The 18,481-nt window shown below is 30.7% G+C and overlaps 5 protein-coding genes across 7 annotated transcripts in view; 1 reads left to right on the top strand and 4 right to left on the bottom strand.

The window, feature by feature from the left end:
• The window catches only part of Chinmo (Chronologically inappropriate morphogenesis), a 54,780-nt gene extending 53,205 nt beyond the window's left edge, over window positions 1–1,575 (bottom strand). Inside the window, exon 1 of the mRNA XM_076777392.1 lies at window positions 914–1,575. The gene's annotated coding sequence lies outside the window, so the exon portion shown is untranslated. The remainder of the gene's footprint in view (window positions 1–913) is intronic.
• Window positions 1,576–1,701: 126 nt separating this feature from the next.
• On the bottom strand, window positions 1,702–3,257 carry Rfesp (Rieske iron-sulfur protein). 2 transcript variants are annotated; one of them, XM_076777417.1, is made up of 4 exons: window positions 2,963–3,257; window positions 2,510–2,662; window positions 2,258–2,435; window positions 1,702–2,175 (listed from the first exon to the last, which is right to left on the bottom strand). In XM_076777417.1, the coding sequence occupies exons 1-4, from the start codon at window positions 3,168–3,170 to the stop codon at window positions 1,887–1,889; spliced, it is 828 nt and encodes a 275-aa protein (XP_076633532.1). In that variant the 5' UTR covers window positions 3,171–3,257; the 3' UTR covers window positions 1,702–1,886. The 2 variants fall into 2 exon arrangements, with proteins under 2 accessions (XP_076633532.1, XP_076633533.1); XM_076777418.1 differs by having other exon boundaries at window positions 3,077–3,256.
• Window positions 3,258–3,428: 171 nt separating this feature from the next.
• On the top strand, window positions 3,429–4,888 carry Rpl24-like (ribosomal protein L24-like). Its single transcript, XM_076777430.1, has 2 exons — window positions 3,429–3,918; window positions 4,232–4,888. Exons 1-2 carry the CDS (start codon window positions 3,838–3,840, stop codon window positions 4,667–4,669), a joined length of 519 nt encoding a protein of 172 aa, XP_076633545.1. The 5' UTR covers window positions 3,429–3,837; the 3' UTR covers window positions 4,670–4,888.
• A 545-nt stretch (window positions 4,889–5,433) lies between these two features.
• Tbcc (Tubulin-binding cofactor C) lies at window positions 5,434–8,401 on the bottom strand. Its single transcript, XM_076777408.1, has 3 exons — window positions 8,148–8,401; window positions 7,634–7,872; window positions 5,434–6,816 (listed from the first exon to the last, which is right to left on the bottom strand). Exon 3 carries the CDS (start codon window positions 6,646–6,648, stop codon window positions 5,617–5,619), a length of 1,032 nt encoding a protein of 343 aa, XP_076633523.1. The 5' UTR covers window positions 6,649–6,816; window positions 7,634–7,872; window positions 8,148–8,401; the 3' UTR covers window positions 5,434–5,616.
• A 356-nt stretch (window positions 8,402–8,757) lies between these two features.
• On the bottom strand, window positions 8,758–17,836 carry LOC143347824 (WD repeat-containing protein 26). Of its 2 annotated transcripts, XR_013080669.1 has the most exons (12): window positions 17,397–17,836; window positions 16,810–17,046; window positions 16,023–16,182; window positions 15,751–15,921; window positions 15,395–15,568; window positions 15,017–15,202; window positions 14,675–14,941; window positions 14,441–14,586; window positions 14,152–14,360; window positions 13,865–14,059; window positions 13,413–13,583; window positions 8,770–10,034 (listed from the first exon to the last, which is right to left on the bottom strand). XR_013080669.1 is itself a non-coding variant. In XM_076777387.1 (11 exons), the coding sequence occupies exons 1-11, from the start codon at window positions 17,408–17,410 to the stop codon at window positions 13,528–13,530; spliced, it is 1,815 nt and encodes a 604-aa protein (XP_076633502.1). In that variant the 5' UTR covers window positions 17,411–17,836; the 3' UTR covers window positions 8,758–13,527. The 2 variants fall into 2 exon arrangements, 1 of the variants encoding a protein (XP_076633502.1); XM_076777387.1 differs by having other exon boundaries at window positions 8,758–13,583.
• Window positions 17,837–18,481: the final 645 nt, after the last annotated feature.

Raw genomic sequence — 18,481 nt, 5'->3', positions numbered from 1 at the left:
GAAAAATATTTCGTAATCATGGTTACTTACTGGTTTCAACAAAGGCACCGTGAACGCTGCGATCTTGAATTTCAACTTGAATTTGCGCTAATCAGCTGATTCGATCGGTTCAGTTATTCGCGTTAACAAGGATAATTACACGAAACCACGTAACGACAAAGAGTCGAAAAGCGTCGAGTTCCAATATGCACGGCCAACCTTCGCACAATGCCTGTTTCGAGTAATTATATCTTGCCTCTGTTTACATGAATCGAAAGGCACGCAAATAGTGTGACAAAAACCATGTAACCCTGCTCGAACCGTTAACAGAATGCAAAGTTGATTCGAATGTACAAAAGTCATCGCGCCCGAGGAATCGAACATGCAGAAACACAAACATGTGCCGTTAAGGTTACAAAAACAACTGTTCTAGGTTGCTGTAAGGATAAGTATAAACTACAAATTATATACGTTGCAGAATATTCGACGAAATTTTTGATTCTCTTCATAAATGATTTATTTCGTCTATAAAGTTGTTGCTTATTAACTTTTGATATCGAAACGTGCAAAGTTTTCAAATATTTCGTGAGAAACTAGATATATTATAGGTAGTCGACACCGAAAGAGATGCAATTAGGTCAAATTTAATCAAATTGTTCATTTGAATATCGATAGATCGAAGAAATAGACCGACATTATTTATAAAACGCGTAAGGGCCAAATATTAACAAAAATTTGAGGCGCCAAATGAACGTCCTTACTAGCATTTTCATATTTCAATTTGATAATTTCATCTAAGCCGTGTATCGAGTTTATTCATATATGTCTTTCTGAAAAATCACGATATACTAATGAATTTTTGAGCATTTGCGCGAGTAAAATACAGAACAAGGAAATATTGTATAAATATCAGATAAAATAAAGCAAAACATACCCAAATCGGTTTTCCCAGCATCCGTCTCCCGCCTTTTTCGTATTCTTCTTTTTCTTAATGTTTTCAAGTGTCACTTTAATTCTAGTCGTTGAATACTACTCAATTCTAACCCTTTCGCGACGTGTCGTTAAACGCCGGTACCACGCACGGGAGAAACTCATTTTCGACAGTACATTTTTTGTTCTTTCTCCAAATGTCAAATCACGAAAGTCACTCGTCGAAGGGTTACAGATTTTCATATCATAGTATACGATGGTAGTAAAGTGGTGACAATATTCAGAAAAATAACCGATTTTCGCGAAACAATTGTAACTCCTCCGTCCGTACGCTGCCAGCAGCGAAGGCGACTGAAAACAGAGAATCGGCCGGCAGATTGTCGGTTTCATGGACGCCCTTGTCACGCATCGAAAACGAAAATTTGATCTAGTATAAGTGGCGCCGCCTAGTGAAAGCGGGAAGATTCTCTTTGCCTTTACCTTTTCAATGGGGACATGTTCGTGTTGCAAGATTCACGCGTTCCTTTCCAGACGTAGCCTCTAAAACATTTAACAGAACTAATAACGTTATGCTATTACATTTTTTTGAAATATTAAATTTCGTATAAAAGCTAATGAAAAACATTTGTCTCAAATTGCCTGTTCAATTTTCTCTACTAGTGTGGAAATATGGATCTATTACTTTTTATTTCTGTATATGCACCAATAATTATGAATACAAACTTAAATTGCTGTATGAATATTGTATTTTAAATAAGGATGTCCTGCATAAAAATAAATTAAATGGGCTGGTTCTATTTCGGTTAAGCTTTATTTTAATTCTCTATACAGCTTGACCATGTTGGTAATACTTCAATATCTCGTTAACTTGGAATATGGAAAATACATCCCATTTGAATTTATAATTCATAATCAACTCCGCGAATAAAATATTTTATTATAAATAAAATTATCACTTGACTACGAATATTAGTACATTAACCAACAACTACTACATTATTTTCAAGGAATTCGTAAGACGGGACTTCAAGGTTTAAAGGTGCAGGTCCTTTTCTGATTCTCCCACTGGCATCATAGTGAGAACCATGACAAGGACAATAGTATCCACCAAAGTCACCAGAATTGGCAATTGGGACGCATCCTAAGTGTGTACATACACCTATTACAATTAACCATTCTGGTCGCTTTACACGATCCTGATCTGCCTGTGGGTCTCGTAAAGTCGAAATATCAACACTTGCTTCTTTGTTGATCTCGCTTGCTGGTCTATCATTATTATAAAATAAAAATTATAATTGAATACATTTACAAGCAATACTGATCAAATCCACTGTATCTAAATACTTGCCTGTGTCGTACAAACAAAGGCTTTCCACGCCATTTGAAAACAACACTCTTCCCTTCAGGAATAGTGTTAAGATTAACTTCTATTTTTGACATAGCTAATACATCCGCAGAAGCAGCCAGAGAACTTACTAAGCTATGTACAATTCCTTTAGCCCCATAAATGGTGCAAACTCCACCAGCTATGTAATAAATAAAAATTTGTCTTTGTATGATCTTAAAAAACATAGAAGCAGATGCAAAAACTTGTAGTTACCAGCAGCTATGAGATATGAGAATGTTTTTCGTTCGTCTGCAGATTTTTTGGATCTCAATGTTGGGTCTTGTACAGAATCCCTGCGATACGATGAAAAGTCTGGCCATTGAATATCGGTATGTGCCAATCTCTTTTGTAACACTTGTGTGCACCCTATGAAAACACAATGCAATGAAAATATATTCCCTTTTTGTAATAAGATTTGCTCGTCAATCAAACAGTTTAATACAGTTTTTTATAATGAATAAAAAATCAAAAACAAAAAAGATGAAATTGCAATTGTTAAAGTTTTACAACAGATTTATCGTACAGTAGGCTCGATTGGTAGAACAGTGGTCTGCAAACCATACACTTTGTACACGGTACGATTATATAATCCAAATGCAGAAAATTGCATTTAGTTGAAACAAATACATAAACCGATAAAACGATGTTTAAGAAAAGGTTTCGAACCTGTAATTCCTGTGCTTACACGTACAGGCCTAGTTAAAAGGCTTTCGGTCATACTGGGTTCAACCATTCGATTGACGGCAGGCTTAACGACAATTTTTTTTCTCAAAGTAGTACCAGTTGCAGCTGTTGGACGTATTCCATTTGAAACAACAGTCGTCGCCGATTTTAAAATCGGCGACAGGTTCGTCGATTTTGCTACCACGTTCATTTTTATTAAACTGCGCACGTAAGAATGAACGGGCTATCCTTTCGAGCACCGACTAAAATTCGAAGACTTACATTGTCAGATGGCTCTGCGATGCAACGTTCATAAGGTTCAATAGATGTTGCACAATAATATGCAAAGTGCTCATTAATTGGACAATTTCCAAATTTCAGTAGTTGAAAAATACATATTATGAAACATCGTAACATGAATCATAGCTGTGATTTACATAAATTACGCATTAATTACAATTTCATTATTTCATTTCATTTTTACCACAAATAAGTGATCCACATTGTAGATAAAATTGTAATGATGGAATGTTTAAGTTTTAGTTTCAGTAAATTAGTATCTAAATTTAAATTGCACCTAATCGTGTGCCAATTTCAGTAGTGCAGTAACTTGCACAAAATAAAGTGATAATATAAATGCGGCTTAAAAATTATTCTACATTTGTAATAAAGTTTTCTTGTGTAACATCAGCTATAAATAAATATTCTTCAAAATCGAAGCACGTTCTATAAAGTTTTTTTTATAAATTTTCATTATAGTTTGGAAAATATTTCACTGGTGGCGTTGCTTTCAACCAGTACTTCTGAGTTCTGATTGTAAATATGTTTCATGCCTTCGTTTACCAATTTCACTCAGAGTTTTTATAACCTTGTGCAACATGCGTATAGAAACGTGTTATTTTTGTTCTTCCCGGATTTATCCGGGACACGGAATTCAATTTGTTAGAAATGATTGCAAGGTCAGAATTGTATTAAATGCGTTATATATGTATATTTTAAGTAAAATAATGTAAAAACAATTTTGTTTCAAAACGTGTGCATTAGGTTATATATTTAAGCCTTTGACAAGTAAATTTGTTGATAGTTATATCGGTGGTACATGTATAAAAATATATACCTCTATGTTATTTATACTTTAACTTGTCTTTTTATATTTCGATGAAATATTTGTTATTCTATAGTAATATTCATCAAAGGGTTAAATTAATTTTTATGTGACTAATATATATTTTATAATTTTCTAACTTGTATCATAAATTTTATTTGCAATAGATATTCAGATTTTGTCGCTCAAAATGTCATGCAGCATTTAAGAAAAAGAAAAATCCAAGAAAAGTCAAATGGACCAAAGCATATAGGAAAACAGTTGGTAAAGAATTAGCAATAGACCCATCTTTTGAATTTGAAAGGAGAAGGAATATTCCTGTCAAATATAATAGAGAATTATGGACTAAGACTGTCGAAGCAATGAAGAAAGTAGAAACAATAAGACAGAGGAGACAGAATTTACACGTAATGCAGCGATTACGAAAAGGACGCGAATTAGAAAGAGAAAGAGACATTAAAGAAGTTCAGCGTGATTTATCTCTTGTAAGATCACCTGCTGCTGGGCTTAAAGAAAGGAAAAAACTAGAAGAAGCTCCAGAACAAGAAGAAAAGATGCAAGAATCTAGTGATGAACAAGAACCACAAGAAATAGAATTGAATTAATTGAATTAGTACATCAAATCTCTTAAAATAAATTATGTTTCACTACTTCATGTATTCGTAATACAGACAAAGAATAGACGAAATTTTGATTACTTTATATAAATATATGAAATGACATCATTTATCATTTTTTCAATCAAAGAATATGAATATTTGTATTAAAACATTGTAAATATAAATTAAGTTTGAATAAAAACAAATCTATTTGTATATTTTAAATTTGGTATTGTATCTATTAATGTTTTACTCAATTAAAAATATTTATTTTTAAATATTAATTGATCATTATTTATTAAATAAGTATCATTATATTACGAATAAGTTTAAAAGAAAAATAAACAAAGGAGGTTCGCAAGCCTCTATAATCTTTACGATACGAAACAGCATTGCTTGATATATCTATTTTATACCTCGTTTATGATCTATTATATATTTTTTCGATGTTCCAATCCTTCATTCTGTTTATAAAATGTAATATAAATACCATCATGAATCGTACTTCCTTTATCGGCCACTTGTTTTAATTTTACTACTGTATGTAACAAATGAATACATGCAGTAAACAAAATTAATAAAAAGTAAAATTAGGTTATGAGACTCAAAACCTAATCCAGTTCGAGTTTGCAATAATCGATACTCGATATAATTTTTTGTTAGATTGATCGAAACTTGGTTAGATGATTATACGTATATTCACTCATTCGGCAATGAAATTAATGAAATGATTTCTATAGGATATGACGCATGTATTATAAAAATATATATAATTCATAAACAGTAATTTTATTAAATATTCTGTAAGCATATAAAACACTTACATAGTGTAATGTCTGTGAAAAAGCGAAGTATAGACATAAATAATTTACATAACAAAATAAGTATCTAACTTTAAAAAAATGGTATCTTAAAAACCGAATTTCACATTTCATAGTTTATTTTTGTTATACCTATAAATCCCAATTTTTTACACGTGATTCAGGCTCGAGAATGCACCAGTTTGGCGAATGTTTTTCATTAGATAACCAATTGAAATCATCAATACAATTCCAATTGTTTATTTTTGGATCAAGACCAGCTAGATTGAAATGATTTGCTTGATCTTCGTAAGACCAATTATAAGGTGCTACGCGTATCTTTGTACAATCTTCTATGATTGACCTACTAGTAACGTGTAAATAAATAGTACAATCTGTCGAAGAGTGTAATCGAAGCTGTTGACAAGCAAAAGCAAATACACATTCACTACAATCATGGATAAATACAGATGATGTTACTGGCCCAACCAATACAGTACACTGCTTTAAGTTTATCATGTGCAATGTACTAGGTGTGCCATAGATTCGTACTGTACAACGAATTAGATCAGAAAGTAGAATATCATTCTTATTCACATTTTCAGCATCCAAAATTAGTTGTTCATCAACTTTCCCTAATAGCATACATGCACTGTCTCCATATTTACTTGATAGTTTGTGATTTTGTTTTGTAGAACCATTTACAATTCCTTCTGATATTTTCAAATCTTTCAAACCATCAGTCATATCATGTGTCTTGTCTGAGGTCTTTTTTACAACCCTTCGATTTTTAAAACCAAATTTCTTCTTGGGTAATAACTTTAGTTCCAGATCGGAAGCTTCATTTTCTAATAATTGTAAATGTTCCTGTGCTCTTCTAATATCATAAACTTTTAAAAACATTTTTGATTGTGACAAATAAGTCTTAAGTGTTTGAATTTCCTTGTTTGTTTTATCAAATATTCCAGGAAGAGTTGATGTGGGAGCACTAGGTGCATCATCTAACATTTCTTTGATCTTCTTGCATGTTGAATAGAAAGTGTCTTTAAAATAACTACTTTGTTCAGCTTCAACAGCCAACGATTGTCGTTCTTCTTTTCGTCTCTCGATGATATTTTTCCTTTCACGATCCCTTTTGGTAATGCGATCTGATAAACTTCCTTCTATGAGAGTAGCAGAATCCATATTGCTGTTTAAATGCTATTTTTCAACAAAGGTTATATTCTGTATAGAATTTAACTTGATATACTTGCTATTTGTCACTAACATAGATTGATTTTCTGAAGTGTTTTGTTTTAATATACTCAAATGTTTTTCTTGTTTGTTTATATTTGAAGATGCCCTATACAAAGACTGAAAGATACAAATAATTGAATTATTGAATAAAATTGCAATAAGTATTTACAACATGAAAATGTGAACAAAAACTGTTGATTATATTTTTGTTTTAAATATAGATATATTGTTATCATATAGGAATATAACAAATTTTGAAAATTTATTCCATATAACTAGTATCAAAAAATTAATTTTTTCAACATTTTTCTACATTATTTCATGCACTAAATATAAAAATGTAAAAACATTTGTACCAGAAATGAAATAAAAACCATTGAAACCATTTAAAAGTTTAGAATGTTTATTCAGACAGAAAATTTTGAAAGTTCAAGAAAATATATTATTATTTCAACTTGACTATACTTTTACAGTGAACTTTTGTTGAATTCATTGCTTGAAGTTATTCAACAGAGAAAAATTTGTTTGTTCTGTAGTTAACTTGTCAAGATATGTCGAATGATGCAACATTTGTTTAGCACTAATGAATTCTATAATGAACTTATGAACTTGAAATTCAATTTATGAGATTTTAATGGTAAAGTTGAAAAGAAATAAATCATTTATCGATGCTGGCCATATGTGAAAAATTAACAAAATTTTAAATAACATATATTATTGCAGACACTATAGTATTGTTGTAACTTGTGTTATAACCTGACATATAAGTAAAATTTATGGGATTGTTCATTCTAATCAACCAGTAAAACCATAACATATATATATATAATATATATTGTATTGCATTTTTATAAATATTTAGGAACAACAATTTTTGTTTGTAGATTCACGTCTTAATACATAAAAGTATATTTGCGATAAAATATATACATACCTTTAGCACGCCTTTTCTTTTAAAAGAATGAATGTGTACAAAACAATATTTAGAACCATTACTTCCTATTAAAAACGCTAAATATCTCACGAACTCCATGAAGATCTACTGTTCATTTCGTTTTTCCCAAGTTTGCAAATCATACAATCTTACTTTATTACTCCCAGACACTTTTTCAGAGATTGTATAATACCCCTCTAGTATGAACGGTATCTTTTGATGAACAAAATATCTGCAACCTATCGTTTATCGATATTTATATCAAAATTTTGTTGAACATTTTACAAAAAATTTATTCGCTGTGAACTATATTATTTAAACAGTTTAAACGTAATTTCAATAAATTATGAAAAACTTTAATTATCGTTATTCATTAACTTTATATTTTTCAATGAACTAATCGATGCATGTGATAATATGTTATTGTAAAAGCATGATTATAATACAGGAATATGAACACGAGTGGAAATAACCTAAAACATAAAGGACTCGCAAAAGATGATATACGACTTACTTTGAGATTTATTCATCCAGTACCATGCTACAATTGATCCCGTAAAAAATGCAGCCTCGGCAATCAGAAAAGTCTTTATGCCCGTACTGATCGCAAATCTCGGTTTTGGTTCTTTGTAAAGCATACTAGCTAATAACAAGATTTCCTAAAATGGAAATCATCAATACCGTAAAGAATAATGTGCTTCTCGAGACATCGAGATCAAGTGCGATAGGATAGGAAGGGATAGCGCAATCTTACGGTAGGATTCTTACCCGGCTCACTCACGTTGTGCAAACTCTCGAACTCGAAAGTACAGTAATCTGTTCGATATAAACTTCCGATAAGGACGGCGGTAAATTTAAAGTTGCACAGTTTTTTATGAATCATACAAGCACATCGATCTTAAAAATATATTTGACTTATGAATGAAATTGATTCTAAAGTATTTAACAGAAAATAATACGCAATATATAGGTATAGTTATAATTTGTATTTACTAATATAAGAAATTGTAATAACTAATCATTAATAGCAAGTAAAATAAATTCATCAAGCCTTAGTTAGGCCCTCTTTTTATCATAGTTTATTGTTATGAATTGTTAATATATACAATATTTTAAAGTCTAATATTGTGTAAGATGTTATTTAATACTCGTCTCACATACTATAAGGGTGAAATTAGGTATCATAATAAACTCTTTTTATAGCATAATCTTATATGTGTATAACTGTACTAATTTAATAGTGTACAAATTTTTGGAAAAAGTGCAGGCCCTTGTACCTATGGAAATAGTCTAAATTAAAGATTGTAGAAGAATATTTATTACACAGCCTTTCATACATAAGTAAGCACAGATAAAATATACAAGTAGAGAACGTGTTTTTAAAGCAACATTAAGACTGTTCTGTGAGTAGCATTCATTACATACGCAACAATAAAAGAATACCATCAAAATAATTTTTCTTTTGATTTGTACAAGAAATGACACTATTTCCTTACTTAATTTAATATATTAAATGTTCAAAGTCAAGCATAAATTTTGTATCAAAAGTTTGTTTAATTTTAATACGATTTAATTTCAGTTACTACATCAATCTATTATTAAATTTATTACAATCTTTTAATCTGCAATAATACAAGCGGTGCCTTACTAAAATAACATGTTAAATAACATAGGCTATATTTTAAAAAGTTACGAAGTATATTCTCATTTATGAAAAATAGGAAATGTTCATTGTTACATGTACTATACATAAACGTAACTACTTATTCACGCATTTGGCTGACTTTTTATAGTTCGTTTAAAATATTTTATATAAATTATGAGTAACACAAGCAATTAGCTCATGCATTATTGGTCTTAAATGATACCACTAGTACCTAATGTTACGCAATTTTAATATGAAGTATCTAAAGTAGATATTTTAAGAACAAACACACATTGCTACTGTAACAAACGGCAGTTCTTTTCATAAAACCATATATTTATCATTTTATGTACATATGAAATAATAATGTAAAACCTAACAAATTAAGAAAGTAATATAGAGTAATATAATAATATTAATAATAATAATATACATAAAAGTTCTTAAACAAGTTATATTTTCTTGATAAAGCTGAATCATATTATTACAACCTAATTATATTTGTTTCTTTAATAGACATTTCAATTGCACTGTGAAAACACAAATTGTTATGTGAAAATATATTGTTCTTTAATGTCTAAATATCAAGTTGTAATAAAAGTTCTATTCATTTCCAAGATTTCATAAAAGAGCATATTCGTCAGGTCATGATGAATGAGTTTCATTGAGATTCCAATATAAATGTAACAATGAAAAACCTTTCAGAATATACAGGATGTGTCCCGGATTTCTCCCGACAAACTGCGAAGATTTAATCTATGGGCAAAAATAAGAGAAAAATATTATATTAGTTTGGCAATAAACACTTTGTTACAGAGTTATAAATAAATATTGTACACATAAAATAGGTAATAACGCATTTTCCATTACAACACACAGAAGGTCGATTATGTTTGTATAATTTCATTATCCTCTAATATCCTTACATATTCTAATACTTTTACTAGCAGTTAGTCTTCAACTATAATATTAAGTAAACTTACATCTTATGTCAAAATGTTAACAATATTTTATAACGAGGAGTATGTTTGATATTCATTTTGTGTACAGTTTATGTGACGGATTAATTATTTTTTATTATATTAATTACTAACGATACGTAATTGTTACCAGACGATAAAAATATGCAATTATGCAGAACAGATAAACACAGTCGACCTTCTGTGTACTGTTGTAAAAAACATACTATTACATATTTTACACATACAATATTCGTTTATAACTCTGTAATCAAAACGTTGTTGGAAAACTTTATACAATTTTTTCTAAGTTTTGTTTATGCATTACGTCCTCGTAAGTTTAAAAATTGGTGATTTTAATTTTAAAGATGAATTAAGTGAACATAATGTTAAGCTATACTAAAGATTACAGATTATTACAAATCCAATTGTTACCGTGAGAAAAGTTATGAATAAATATTCAAAATGGATAGAACTTTCATTATAACCTGATATTATTATTCTTCATTATACTTTTTAAAAACATTGATATAACTGGTCCAAAATTATTTAAAAATCGTTTATCATGATTCAACATATAATACTGTTTAAAAAGTAGTTATTTTATTTGAATTATTTATTTCATACTTTTTTGTTATAAATTAAATATAAAATTACTTTCCTTTAATTTGCAGATTTATATGAAATATTTTCGCCCCTTATTTACATAAAATAATTTAAATGATTAATATTTTATGCAAATTTCTATATTTATTTTGTCAAACATGGTATCCTTTGTATCTCAAATTATTGTATTATATTAATCTTATAAAAAAGAAGACTTCTAAGACTTTTTCTTATTGCTTTTCTATGTTCCGCCAACAAATATAAACGTACTTAATCACAAACCGACAATTAGTATTATGTTCTCAATATTACAAATGACTGAAACAAAAAGTATCACTGGAAAGTTGACCATGATGATACACGTGGAACTTGAATGCTATTTAAGTATATTATTCAGACAGAATTTATTATTTATTGTTTGTTGTATTGCGAACTACGTCAAGTTGTGAATTGAATATGAATTCAAATTATGAAAAAATGTTGGAAAATTTTAGATTATAAAGTGCTAAGGCACCAGAGGTAAATGCAAATGATAATAGTGATTGACATCATATTATCTCACTATAATTTTAGGGGCATAAACTACAGACATTTTCGTTTTATGTAAATGTATTTATAGCATTATATATTTTTTTTATTTTTATTTTTTTTTTTATTTTTTGAAAGTATTTGTACACATATACTCTACAGCTTCTGATATTGTGAGACTTCCAGTTTGTTTTTTAATTGTTCATTACCAGATGTGAAAACCTTAGGTAATAGTTTAGCATTCTTATTTCTTTATTTATGATAATATTTTGAGATGTTATTGTGTTATTCAATACGAGAAATGTAATTTATTCATTTATTATTTCTTTTTTCATATCCATGCATTTTTGTGATTAATGTTCGCCGATCCATTTAAGAAAATTAGACTACTACTGTTTATAATGATGTGATATGATTAGAACATAAATATAATATACACATCATATAAATGTAATAAATACAGCATGAAAAAATGCTGTAACATTATACAGGGTGTTCGGTAACTGGTAGTACAAGCGAAAAAGGGGTGATTCTACATGAAAAAATGAGTCTAAAATATAGAACAAAAATTTTTCATGTGCGACTTTGTTTTCGAGAAAATCGACTTTGATCATCTTTTGTTACAACGAATCTCGCTGTAGATCATTGTCTCGATTAAAGTTTATATTGATGAACATTTCCAGTGTCACGGAATTGTTTATTAACTTAAACTTAAACTTAAATTGCAATAATATCCATCGAGACAATCATCTATAGCGAGATCAGCTGTAACGAGACATGGTTAAGTGTACGCATACCCGGCGAAAATTCAAAGTCGATTTTCTCGAAAACAAAGCCTCGCATAAAAAATTGTTATTCTATATTTTAGACTTATTATTTCATGTAGGATCACCCCCTTTTCGCTCATACCACCAGTTACCGAACACCCTGTATATGTTCAAGTTATGAACTATTCACAGAATATATGCACTTTTGATTTATGATTTCAAAATATTATATCATAAATGACAATTCATATCACTTGGTAATAATGGGAATAAAGGAAATGCAATGTATAAAGATATTTGATTTATATGAAGTAACCAATGCTTTAAAATAAATATTTAAAATCTATATAGCCTATTGATACTATTTAAAAGTTTTTACAAGCGTGGCAATTTTAAGGCAAATGTAATATTTATAAATTTTTGACACCAAATGAGTATATCTCAATATAAAATCACAGTATTGAATAAAGGTACTAATTTCAGTATTGATGTTCAAATTTCAGAGTCAGTTTATTTCTTTCTATAATAAAATCATCAAGATTTTTAGTTCTCTGTTAGCCTTAAACTAAACTGTATGTCTCATAAAACAGTTCAGATATTTTCAAAGATCACAATTTACCTCGGTTGTCCTTCACTGCAAATTATTCTACTGAAATAAAATTTTGTTTCATAGAATATTTATATTACTTCTACACTTTTTACCATATTTCAAGACATCTCCATACAATTTGAAACATACAGTATCATTTGTATACAAGATGGCAGTTACATACGCGATGAAAAATGAGAGTAAGTATCACCTTTATTAACGATAAAAAAATGAATAGAAATTCATCAAGCACGAAATTGTTATTTACAACATTTTATTTTTAGAAAGGTTAAATTTGACATATTTTTTGTCAAAACAAATTTTCTATTATAATTTTGTAAAACCACAAATTTTGCTTTCTGTAATGTTCTTATTAATGCACATTCATTTTTTTCTTTTTATATTAATGCTAAGACGGAATTTGTTGAATTTTTATTCTGCCATAACCTAGACTAATCAACAGATTATGTTATTTTTGTTTTTAATCGTTAGCTCACATCAGTAAATCATTCAAATTCAATTTTAACAGGCAAACGGATTATATGGTTTCGTATAAAATCCGTTTATCAGAAAGAAATAGATTTTCAAATAACGTCTGATTGTTAGTTTTTTAACCAGTTAGCAATTAATGCTAACATACCCCTCATTGACTTTCAGTAGTATGTAGTCGATTAACCAGACTTACAGTAATGAGGCATAAAGAGATAGCTGCTGGGGGCAGGAAAGAGTCAGTATGATGATCAATATGACAGTCTTTTGAACACCATGAGGTCATGGGAACACTGATGCACTGTAGTTCGCTACGATACCATTTCATGCCATCCACTACCATTTGAGGAGTTGCTCTCTAATGGTACTAAAATTTAAAGATAATTTGCATATATCAATTATCAAAACTTTATTGATAATTCATATTTTTATTAACACGCGGATCTACACTTATTCCATTACAAAATATTATTAATTTATATCTGTGCGAATTTCGAGTATGCAAAGCATATTTTTGATACACTCAACAATATTTTTCTGTAGACATTCTAATATTTTGAATTTGTTTTAATGTGGTATTACTATAATCAGGATCATATAACTATATTTCACACAATTTAGACAAAGAACTAACTCAAATGAACTTACCAGTCTTGTCACTTTCAGCCTTTTCTGGAGAAGACGATCTAGGTCCCCATATTCTTACTGTACAATCATCTGATACAGAAGCCATCATTTGATGGTATACTGGATTCCATGAAACACAATTTACTGTTCTACTATGTCCTGTTAGAGTTGCTATAGGATGTTCCCTTTTGATATGCCACACGTACACCTTGGTGTCTATAATATAAAGAAAAAAATATATCTTACCATATACTAATGCGGTTACGCGTCATCTATAATTTCATGATACATTAATTAATTCAAGATACCTTCGCTACCAGATGCAATGAAATCTTGATTTACACCGCCAAAACAACTATGAATTGTAAAATGTCCTTGAGTAACACCTTGGAAACGCCTTACTAAACATCTATCTTGTAAATCCCAAAGATGTACACCCTGATTAGCCACATTGAGAAGTGCAAGTCGATCTGTTTTATTTACACTAAATGACATTACCGGATGATCTTCTTGTAATCTGTAATATTAAATGAATATTTCGATGAATAGAACATTTAGACATTATACTATTTGTAATAATAATAGTTATAATTTTACATTGTAAAGTCACATAAATCGTCAAAATTATATCCCCTAATTCGATGATGCGAATCAGCAGCCAAAACAGTTTTCCCATCACTTTTGCACCACAAGCATTTTACTCTAACTCCTTCCCAAGACTCTGACACATTGCCTTCTAAATCCTAAAAAATGTTTATTTATTTGAGGCTTAAAGTTTCTTTTGTTAAACAAACGAAGTTTATTATATGATAAATTTAATTGATATGTTACAAATTGATAGAACTGTCCACGAAGTCCTCCAGCTACGAATTTGCGCGAATCTGGATACCAGGCGCACGCAGTAAGCGAATCATCGGTACTCTGAGTTACTGTCGCGCGTAGTTCATAATCGGGTGGATCAATACTCCAAAGCCAAAGCTCTGGACAATCTTCGGGCCCACATGCAATTAGAAGGCTGCTATCGGGGCTCCAAGCAATCAGTGCCACCCCATAAGTATGACCCTCTAGTGTTTTTCTATGAGTTACTCTCAACGTTTCCTATTTTTATTAGAAGAAAATCGTAATTCAAATCGTGAAAAGTTATTACTTTATTACGTTTAATGATTTACTTACTGGATCAACATCCCAAATAATGACAGTCATATCCTTAGAACCTGTAGCTAGTTTAAGACCGTCGGGTGAGAATTTACAATACCACACTTCATCACAGTGATTATTGAGCACCTGTATAGTATGGCACGGGAATTGTTCTTTGCTGCAGCTGTGGTCCACAAGCAGCGATACATTTTCTAAACTTGTCTAATTTACAATAGAAATTAATTATAATTGTATTGGTAATAAAGTAACAAAATAATTAAAGAAATAGTAATGAATTGGAAGACATTATCGCCTGTTGAATAATATTCTTTATTTAAAGTGATTTAAAGATAAAAAGCCATAAATATTAATGCATTATCATTTACTATCAATTTAATAAAATGAATTAAGTACCTGAGTATGCGTTACATGGTATGTGCACTGCTGATTTTGCATCTCCACAGCTTGGCATAGTAAAGAGTGAAGGCGTCGTGGTGGTAACATAATAGAGGGTGGTAGATATTTCTGTAGTCTGTCCATTAAAGCAGCTCTCGATGTTGCACCTTTGCCATCCCAGCCTGCACGTGTCTGTTAACAAGTGTCTATTTGCTAGTGATCAAATTTTCAGTAGCAGGTTAGTTTCAAAATATTTTGATATGCATACAAAATTTTAATCTTCGAATACGCATTTGTAATCAAATACTAATGTAATAAAGTATATACGATACATTATAATATTAATAATATTAGTAAAATGTATATACTAGTACCTGTAATTCATCACGTCCACTGCACATCATAAATGCAGATAATTGATGAACACGACCTGTGTTATGACCTAAAGGTGTAAGTTCGTTGCGTAAAACTTGCAATGCTTCCAATACTAATCCTTCTTCCAAGTATTCTAGGTATTTTTGTTCTAGTAATAAGAACTTCATTTCCTGTAATCAAGGAGTATAAATATAATATAAATATGTACATATGTACGAATTACATGTATACATTCAATCATATTTGAAAGGTTTTAATATAAAAATTTTACCACTAGACTTTGACTTGCACCATTTAAAAATGATTTAAGTTCGTTAAGGTCATGTTCTGCCTTAGTCCAATCCCCATCCATGACATGCTGTCTAAATTTTGCAGCTGCAGGATGATCTAGACGACAACCTGATTCTTGCATAAGAAGATCTGCTGTACGACTGAAAGTACAATTTCATTTTGCCAATTATAATTAACTATAAATCTTTTACAACAAGAAGATATTAAGTATTTAATTTTTGTTGTCAGCACAATTTAATTCAGTTTAAGATAACCAACAAATTATACTTAGTAATAATTACATATTCTCAGTACGTTATCCACATCTAAATTGAATATTATAACAATGTATTTTATTGCAAAAGTAATTTATACGTATACTAAGTTCTAATGTCTCTTTTTCATTGCCTACATCATTATAAAGCAAGTATAACTTGTAGATACTAGTGACTATATTTCAAGGTTCTATAATTAGCTTTCTCCCACCACACAGTATGCAGTCCAGATAGGTTGCGATACAATAGTTCTGATAAATGCATATGCATAAAGAAAATTCAAGAAACAAGAAACAAAGAAAATGCTTAAAAACATCTATACGAATAAAAGAATTATGGCCAAAACGTAATTATATCATTACACATTACATATAAAATGGTTTATAAGTCATAAAGATTAATTTATCAATTATAAACACACTACACTTTAAATGCTTGTGTTTTTCCAACGAAGATGGCTTTTTCCCCTATAATTTACAGGCACGTATGGATCAAGCGAAAAACAGTACATACTCTAGTCCAACTGTCTTCAAATGCTGACCGATGAGTCTCACAATATCTTGATTAGTTTTGTCCATTATTTTCGGTGGTCCCAAGTTCTGATTTGTTTCGCCGTTTACACCATTGATGTCACTGTCCAAATCCAATATCATGTTGCCATTTGCATGGGGTCCACCAGAGTCAGCCATACCCCCATTCTGCTGAAGTCCGGAGGAAATGCCACCATTTGAGGCCTGCTGTTGCATTACGCTGTCATGCACACGGAAATGTTACCCGTGGTTGGCAATAATTGATCCATAATATTAACGCATACGTGATACTAATTGGTACGTTCTATCTTGACACAAGTATCTCTTCTTTTTTACAAAAATCTTAAAACACTATGCTTTTGTACAAAAGATTTATGACTATTCGACGAAATGATTTGAACAAATAAGAAAACCGCTTGAGAGACAGCAGATATGAAAGGAATCCGACGTGGATACGTCTTGAGATTCTGGAAGGAAGAAGATATACGTGAGAGCGTCATAACGAAGGGGGTAAGCCCCTTCGTGTGTTGACTACGCGCTCGCGATGTTCTAGGGCCCTGATTGCGTTACCGATAGTTTTCCATCTCGGGATCGGTGTGGTGCTCGTCCGCTGGTCGTAGGGTAGTCGGGAGAGAACTACGGGACCTTTTGCGCGGTGGCGGAGCGAGTCCACCGTCGTCCGACTCGCCGCTCGAGGCCAGGCTTATGCGCGTACCGCCCCGTTTTTCACACGATTATTGTCCCTAAGATCGTTGGTGGGGCTGGGGCTGGAGCACGCACGCAGCCACGGTTGCGTTCTACGGAAAACTCGTAGCCTCCCCCCTTTTTTTTCACTTGTCTTCCCGACTAATATGTATACCGTTTATTCCGTCGGATCTACTGCCCGACGACCAGAAAACGAAGAAAAACAGAATTCTTGTACGACTGCCAAAACGGATACGAACAATGACTGCTACACAGCTGATACTTGTTTAGATCGTCGTTTACGTCATACTGTGATCTTTGCAGATAGTTCCGCTGACTATGGCGCCCGCTATGTCCGCTCACGTACGTTGCCTTTCTCAACCTGTAAAACCCGTTTACTTAGGGCCTTCACCGTAAGATGGTAGCAGCCATATGCAGGAACACCATGCCGCGCGTATTTTGATTCTTCATTGTAAATCCGTTAAAAAAAGCTTGAACGTTAATTCAGTTACACGAAAAAATATATATTTGAGTAACGTTCTATTAAGTCTACTGCACAACATATATCTTTTTAAGTCAAGTATACGTGTATACAAATATATTAGTTTGATAACATGACTAGAATAGATTCTTATACATCGTAATCTATTAAACGATATTGATACTTTGTCACAAAATATTAATTGCTACACGTATAAATGAAAAGATCAATTATTATTCGTTATATTAATATATTGGAGTACCAACAGATTGTGCATTTGTAATAATAGTATGCAAACATATTTGTATTTTTCTATTATTAATAGAAATAATATTACATAATGTGAAATAAGAAGAAATTCAAGTCTAAATATTAGAAAATTTCTATTCGATTTTAAAACAAAAGATTTTTAGTATTACTATCAAATGAAATTTATCAAGTATCCATGATTGAATAGATATAATTTTAAAAAATGTTGTACGTAACGATC

Source organism: Colletes latitarsis, chromosome 11 (assembly GCF_051014445.1).
Source record: "Colletes latitarsis isolate SP2378_abdomen chromosome 11, iyColLati1, whole genome shotgun sequence".
In the NCBI taxonomy this organism is placed as follows: domain Eukaryota; kingdom Metazoa; phylum Arthropoda; class Insecta; order Hymenoptera; family Colletidae; genus Colletes; species Colletes latitarsis.
Note: the sequence above shows the minus strand (reverse complement) of the source record. Positions and strands in the feature narration are given on the sequence as shown.